Source organism: Dama dama, chromosome 5 (genome assembly GCF_033118175.1).
Source record: "Dama dama isolate Ldn47 chromosome 5, ASM3311817v1, whole genome shotgun sequence".
NCBI lineage: Eukaryota > Metazoa > Chordata > Mammalia > Artiodactyla > Cervidae > Dama > Dama dama.
This window is the reverse complement of record NC_083685.1, coordinates 113,831,934-113,839,730: the sequence shown is the minus strand read 5'-3', so window position 1 is coordinate 113,839,730 and position 7,797 is coordinate 113,831,934. Positions and strand designations below refer to the sequence as shown.

Below are 7,797 nucleotides of genomic sequence, written 5' to 3'. Positions count from 1 at the left end.
GGGTTATATATTTTGGGAAGGGGGGTTTGCTGAAATCCCCAGGCTTCATTCAATTCCAAACAAAGCCCCACATACGTGTTCAATTACCACCAAACATTTCCAGATCCCCTCCCCCAACATAAACTAACACACGCCAACACTTCGAACTAGGGGTTCTAACTTACTTTCTCCCTTGTCCCAAAGACTGCCAACAAAGGGTGTTAAGGCACCATTTTCCCTACCACCGTTTAGCTAAAAAAGCAAGATGGGGACTGGGAACCTCTTCTCCATCCTAGCCCCAACCAACCAGGTCAGGGGGAGATGGAAGGAGGAGGTGTGGTTTGGTTAAACTAATAAAATGTTACAACCCTGTTAAATACAATTAAAGGTCTAGATCTCTAGAAGATAATTAAATGCACTTTATTATGATGATTATTAGCTTTTAATTTGCACTATTATCAAGACACAGGAGATGGTGAAAAGTTGAGTTATGAGGGCAAACTTGTTTCACCCTACCCCTTGGTCTTCAAATCAAAATCTGGAATTGAAATTCTAAAATACTTCAAATATTTGGTTGAGGGAAATGATGTGTATTGGAAACTGCAATTCTCATACCAGCATGAAAAATACGTTAAGAAAAGTCTTGATTTTATTGGGGGGGGGGGTGTAGGAGGAAGACAGAAAACATCTGTTATAAACATTCTATCAATCTTGTGATATAGAATGTCATGTAAACACTCAACCCCATCCCCACAGTCACAAAGAGCCTGCCCAGAGCCTGTGTCCAAAGCAAAGATACCCACTTCTCCCCTCCCCTCCCTTTTCTGGGCAAGTGTGAAAAGAAACCAGTCTTTTGTCAAAGAAAAACTAAAAATCCCACCAGCCCATCCATCCGTTCCCTCCCTCCAACCCACCCCATTTTATTGCTTTTTGAAAAAAAACAAAAACCCACAGGGAACACACAAACCACCCCACAAACGGCTAACCTGGATGCCAGAGGAGATATTCAGTTGGGTGTGTGGGGAGGGGAAGAGCAGGCGTGGAGCTGACAGCAGGGGAAAGGACAGAGATGCAAGCATATCTCCAGACCTCTACATCTGCGAACTTGATGATGCTCCCCCTAAAAATGGAGGCAGTCAGAATCCCCACTCAACGTAGTGGGTGGGGGTGGGGGGTTGTTTCAAAACACATCACAAAGCACTTTCTGCCCACTCCAAGAGTTCAGGGCAGCGAGTTGAAAAGAAGAAAAATCAGAAGAGAAAGATCTTCCTGCCAGCAGGGGGGTGGGACTGGGATGGGGGTGTGTGGAGGCCATTACTCACTCGATCTCCGCCCTCTCCCCACCACCCCACCCGTCGGTTCGGGTTGGATTTTTTTTTTTTTTTTCTCCACGTCTTCATCTCCGTTGGGAGGTTTCCAAAGACTGAGTGAAGGAGAGAGCACAAGTGAGGAGAGAAAGGGGGAAAGGGAAATCAAAACGAAACAAAACGAATCCAAGTCTTGTTCAAAACTACCTAACAGCTGCCGTAGGCCCAGCGTCAGTGAGAAAGCTCACAAATTTGGCTTGAGAAGTTGAATGTGCCAACTCCCCAGAGCCAACACCTCTTCCAGCAGGCCCGGCCCTGTCAAACCTGGGATGGTGTTTGAAAGGACCCTGAAGAAAGGAGAGAACCCCTCAGCTCCCCCAACCCCTATTCCTCAGGCCTGACGCCCCTAGCTGCTTCCCCCCCCCCTTTTTTTCTTTTAAATACAAAATATATAATTAAATTTACAAAGACTATTTACAGTTTTAATTACAAACCTGGTGGGGCTGTTGGGCAGAGTTTTCTTTAAAAAGCCACCTAAAAAAGAAATGGTTTCGATTGTTCTTTATTTAAAAAAATAAAATAAGGAGTCTGTAGGAGCCCCCGCCCCACCCCCTCCCCGCGGGCGGTGAGCGCGCGGTGCGGGCCCGGCCGGGGACGCGGCGCACGAGCGCCGGGCTCACACGGTCGTCTCCCCGTGCCGGCTGTTGGTGAGACGGGTGTAGAACTTCCTCCACGAGTGCAGCGTCTTGCCGGACCAGATCCAGAAGCCCGACGTGATGCCCACGATGAGCGTCATGAGGTATTTGATCATGTAGACGGTGAAGTCGGGAGACATGCGCGGCGTGTAGTGCGCCGGGCACGGGATGGCCAGGCTCTTGCAATGCTGGCTCACCCACGAGCGCTCCCAGTGCTCTCGGAAGGCCTGCTCGTAGAAGTAGCAGGCGATGACGATGGTGGCGGGCACCGTGTAGAGCACCGAGAAGACGCCGATGCGCACCATCAGCCGCTCCAGTTTCTCCGTCTTGGTACCGTCGTGTTTCATGATGGTGCGGATGCGGAAGAGGGACACGAAGCCGGCCAGGAGGAAGGACGTGCCTATGAACAGGTACACGAAGAGCGGCGCCAGCACGAAGCCCCGCAACGGGTCCAGGCTATTGAGGCCCACGAAGCACACGCCGCTTAGCAGGTCGCCGTCAATCTGGCCCATAGCCAGGATCGTGATGGTCTTGACGGCGGGCACGGCCCACGCGGCCAGGTGAAAGTACTGCGAGTTGGCCTCGATGGCCTCGTGGCCCCACTTCATGCCGGCCGCCAGGAACCAGGTGAGCGACAAGATGACCCACCAGATGGAACTGGCCATGCTGAAGAAGTAGAGCATCATGAAGAGGATGGTGCAGCCCTCCTTCTTGGTGCCCTGCACCACGGTGCGGTAGCCGTCCTCGGAGAAGCGCTCGTTACACACCACGCGCTCCTGGAGCACGAAGCCCGCGATGTAGGCCACCGACACCATGGTGTAGCAGCCGGACAGAAAGATGATGGGCCGCTCGGGGTAGCGGAAGCGCTGCATGTCCACCAGGTACGTGGTGACGGTGAAGAAAGTGGAGGCGCAGCACAGAACGGACCAGGTGAGGATCCAGAGGCGCGCAAAGCGCGTCTCCTCCTGTGAGAAGAACATGGAGCCGTCCGGCCGCGCCGGCTCGCAGGGAGCCGCGCAGTCGCGCTCGCCCAGGAACTTGTAGCTGAGATAGGACGGCACCTTGAGGACGCGCGGACAGTGGAACGGGTGCTCCAGCGTGGCATAGCGCGGGGGCGAGCCGCCGCCACCCGGGCCGCCCGGGGTGCCCCCCGCACCCGGCTGCAGGCCGGGCGGCGGCGCGGTGGTGAGAAGCGCGGGCGCGCCGTCCTCCGAGTGGTTCTGGCCCACGCAGATCTGCTCCGCGCCGTGGCGGGGGAAGTGCTCGCAGCGCAGGCGCTCCGGCCACTGGAAACCGAACTTGTTCATGAGCGCCTCGCAGCCCTGGCGCGCGCGCTCGCAGATGGAGCGGCACGGCGGGATGGCCTGCTCCAGCACGGTGCACACGGGCGCGTACATCGAGCACAGGAAGAAGCGCAGTTCGGGCGAGCACTGCACTTTTACCAACGGGTAGAACTGGTGCACCTCCAGGCCGGCGTCCTCTTGGTTCGTATGGCCCAGAAGGTTGGGCATGATGGTCTGGTTGTAGGCGATGTCCGTGCACAACGGGATGGAGATGGGCTGGCAGAAGCCGTGGTCTGGGATGGATATGCCCTTCTCTCCGTGGAATTGGGCCGGCCCGGCGGCGGGCAGCAGCAGCAGCGGCAGCAACAGGCGGGGCAGGGCGCTGCGGGGCCGCATGCTGGCCGCCGCCCCCCACTCGGCTCCCGGGCGCCCCCCGCCCCCGCCCCCAGCCCGGAGACCGCGCGCCTTCCCCGCCGCCTCCTTGCCGCGGCCGCCGCCTCCCGCGCCTCTTTGCAAACTTTGCTCGCGGCTGCCGAGTTGGGGAGGCCGGGCGGGGGAGGGGGGCGGCGCGCCTGCCCGCTAGCTCGCCGAGGTCGGACTGAGCCGCCGGAGACACTGCGCGCGGCTTGCCCTCTCTCCTCCTCTTCCTCCTCCTCTCGCCTCTCCCCTCCCTTCTCCGCCCAGCGACTCCTTTGTGCCTTCCTCCAGCCCTCACCTCGGCCTCTCCGATCCCAATTAGTCGGTTTCAAGGGGGCCCCCGCCGGCGGCCCCGCCCTCTCCTCAGCCCCCCAAAAAAGGGATCCTTGAAACCGCCCCGTCAAGCTCTAAGCACCATCCCAAAATGTTCTCTCGGCCAATGAGATTTAAACCCGAGGACCAGCCCCGAGGGCTGGATTGGTCAACCACAACATAATGAGATCAGAAACCAGATGCCAACAAAACTTTCCCCCCCGCCTTTTGCTTTTTAAAGAGACAAGCTATTATTATATTGAGAGCTTTTTGCCCAACACGGGATTTCTCTGGAGTCTCGGCGGCGAGATTCGGAGACACAAGTTCATCAGAACTGCGGCGGGCCCGCGTTACTCAGCCTGGATCACTCTTCTTCCCGGGGCCACGGAGCTCTAGGGGTAGAGCCTCTTTAAATCCGTGCCTCCGCGCCTGCTTCTCGAACCCCACTTATTTCAGTCCAATTTTTCAGAACAAGTTAAAAAAAAAAAAAACTCAAATTTGAAAAAAAAATTAAGGGAGAGATTTTTTAAAAATTAAGCTAACAGTGTACAAAGACTCTTCTCTCAGCCCATTTTCATGGCATCCAGACAAAAGTTTCACGTCGCCCTATGTGTAGACCTCTAGGAGTTTGCCTCGCTCCTCCCTCTACTTGCACCCTTAAATAACCCTCTGAAAAATGAGAGCTTGTCTCTTTAAGAGGCTCTTAAAGGGGCCTGGACTCCGGGGCGTAATTGCCCCGTAGCGAGCACAAAGGAGCCCATTATGGTTCTTTGTGTTCGGTGGCACCTCAAAGTGAGAAAACTCAGGAACTCAGAGGCCCTGAGCTGGAGGGTTGGGGCGGGGGTGGGAGGGGGTGAGATGAAGGAGAATGGCCTAGAGCTGCGGCTTCTCCCTCCCCTTTCTTCCGAGGCAAATCTTAATTATGCAAAGTAAAGTTTAGTTGCCATAACGAGGAGGTCTTAATCGGAGGTTAATGGTGGGGGGTGGGGGATGACGAGCAGTTTTCAGGGAAGAGATGGCTCTTTTAGGCCGTTTGGGGGAATTTTCCTCCTCTCTCTCCACCTCTGCCTCCGCCCCGTAAAAGCTTCCAGATATGGTCTCCTGGGAGAGAGGGGAGTTTTACCCAAATCTTAAGTGATTCCACACCAGAAAGGGGTGGTGTGTGTGGCGAGGAAGGAGGCTGGGGGTTGTGGTGGATGAACTGCCCCCCCCCCAACACACACACACACTTCTGTCTGCTCCCCCCCCCCCCGCCCCAGCACACACACACACACACACACACACACACTTCTCTCTGCTCCCCCCCAAAACACACAGACACACATACACTTCTCTCACCTGACTGGGGGGTGGAAGGCTATGGCCAGCAGGGTTCCGGTTGGTTTAGAAAGGTTTTCTTTTTTCTTCATTCTTGGATTTTAAGTTTGGTGGGGAGGGAGTTCTGGGGAGGAGAGGGGGAATTTGCATGTAAATCTCCTGGGCCTGGTGTTGGTTGATGGATCAATTATTTCTATTGTTTCTCAGTCAGAAGGCAGGGGCACTTAAAAAGAGGAAAGAAACTTGAGTTTAGAAAACCTCCTTCTCTTCTCTATATGGTCCAAATCCTCCCAGCCTGGCGAGCTGTTTCCTAATTCAATCTAGAAAAGGATTGCTTTAAAAACAAGACAAAAAACCCAAACAACAACAAAAAGAAACCTAAAAGGAAAAAAGAAAGGAGAGAATGGGAAGAAGGAAAGAAAATTCTCAGTCATAGATACAAACAATGGATCCAGGTTTGATAGGATTCAATTTTTTCCCCATCCTTGGTTGAATGAAATACAGATTTTCACGTTCTTTACAAACATGAAAATTGGCCTTATCATTTCCTGGAGAGGTTGACTTTTCACAGCTTTCGGAAGAAAGAGTTCCTTCAAAATCAGGGAGGCTATGCCTTAGCTCTTCCATTTTATTTTCATTTCACCCACAAGTCCACCTTCACCCCAGAGCAGTCTAGGGATGGAACAATTGTGCTGTCTTGCTCTGTGGGGCCCAAACTAAGCCCAAGGTGCTGTGCCTTCAAATCTCCTCTCCTACTCTGCCCCTAGGACATCTAGAGCTGGTACCAAGCCTCTGAGCTGAGCAGTGGAAAAAAAAAAATGAGTAAGACACACTCCTCCACTCCGCTCAGGAAGCGCTCACAGTCTGATAGGAAATTGAGAGTAAATCTCCAATAGAAATGCAGCATCTTCAATTTCCTTCCATGACAAACCTGTTTTCCTACCCTAGGGCCAGGCTTGAGTGACAGTTATCCCTTCCACCCCCAAGGCAAAGCGGGAGCTGAAGCTGCAAAAAGAAAAAAGAAATGAAAGACATTCATTCATACAATCAACCTTTCAGTATGCATCACACTTTCACTGAGTTTTCCGATTTTAAACCACTGTGGTAGAGGTTATGGCCAAGACAGAGAAAGATGGCAGCATCCCTGCCCTTGAAGAGCTGAATTGAGGTGGTTGAATCTAGAGCTTGTCATTAAGAGTAAAATAAGTTGATAAGAAGAAAAACAAATATCATATATTAACACATATATATATGAAATCTACGAAAATGCTACTGATGAGCCTATTTTGCAGGGCAAGAATAGAGACACAGACAAAGAGAACCGGACTTGTGGACACAGCAGGGGAAGGAGAGGGTGGGAAGAACTGAGAGAGTAACGTAGTAATATATACATTAGTGAAAGTGAAAGTCACTCAGTAGTGTCCCGAGTGACTCTTTGTGACCCCATGGACTGTAGCCCACCAGGCTCTTCTGGTCATGGGATTCTCCAGGCCAGAATATTAGAGTGGGTAGCCATTCCCTTCTCCAGGGGATCTTCCTAACCCAGGGATCTAACCCAGGTCTCTGCATTGCAGGCGGATTCTTCACTGTCTGAGCTACCAGGGAAGCATGATATATATACATTACCATGTATAAAATATGATAATATGGCAACTTATATAGTGGGAAGCTTAATTGGGAAGGGAATTTGACTGAATTGGAGAGGGCAGAGGAGTAGGAAGTTGTGGGCGAGATTCACAATCATCACAGTCATTTAAATGGATGTAAAATGGCCACAGGGTTCAGTGCTACAGAGGGAAAGGGGTGGTGCTAGGAGGCCTCTGTGGTTGAGTGAGGAGTTAAACAGGATGAAGCAGAGGGAGGTCAGCAGATGTCACACCTGCAGGGCCTTGCAGACCAAGTGTTAGGTGCTAGATGTAGAAATATGACCTTATAATCTCAAGGTAGGGCTAGGCATCTCAGACAGAGGGAATAGCATGTGCAAGGGTGTAACGTGGTGAAATGAATGGACTGGGCAGGGGGCACAAGTGTACAAGTACTTTGGCCCGTCAGAGACCCGTGTATACCTGGGTGAGTGACAGCAAAGGAGGTTTTAAATAAGGCCAGACCTGAGATATTGTGCACACAATCTGGACTCCTGGAGATAGAGATGCATTGGCATGTTTAGGGAAGCAAATTGTTTTTTCCCCTCTTAAGTTTTAGATGGTCTATTTGGACAGTTAGGTGGAGCATGATTTGAGTCAGCTAAGTCAGAGATTCCAGTTATCAATAGATCGTAAGAGAACCAGGCAAGAGATGCTGAAAGCATGAACTGAGCTGAGGTAGTATAGATGAAGAGAGAGTGAGGGAGGAGCCCAACCAGTGTTTCTGACTTAGATGACCTGATGTCATTAACCAGGATAGGAAACGCAGGGACAGGAAGATAATGAGCACAGTGAAGCCAGGTCAAGCCTATATTATGTTCAAAAGAAGATAGTATGTTCAATA

At 52.0% G+C, this 7,797-nt stretch overlaps 1 protein-coding gene across 1 annotated transcript; it reads right to left on the bottom strand.

Annotated features, from left to right (window-relative positions):
- Positions 1-465: 465 nt before the first annotated feature.
- On the bottom strand, positions 466-3,693 carry FZD2 (frizzled class receptor 2). The gene is made up of 3 exons (XM_061144225.1): positions 1,967-3,693; positions 1,781-1,820; positions 466-1,402 (listed from the first exon to the last, which is right to left on the bottom strand). The coding sequence occupies exons 1-3, from the start codon at positions 3,658-3,660 to the stop codon at positions 1,376-1,378; spliced, it is 1,761 nt and encodes a 586-aa protein (XP_061000208.1). The 5' UTR covers positions 3,661-3,693; the 3' UTR covers positions 466-1,375.
- Between the last annotated feature and the right edge of the window lie 4,104 nt (positions 3,694-7,797).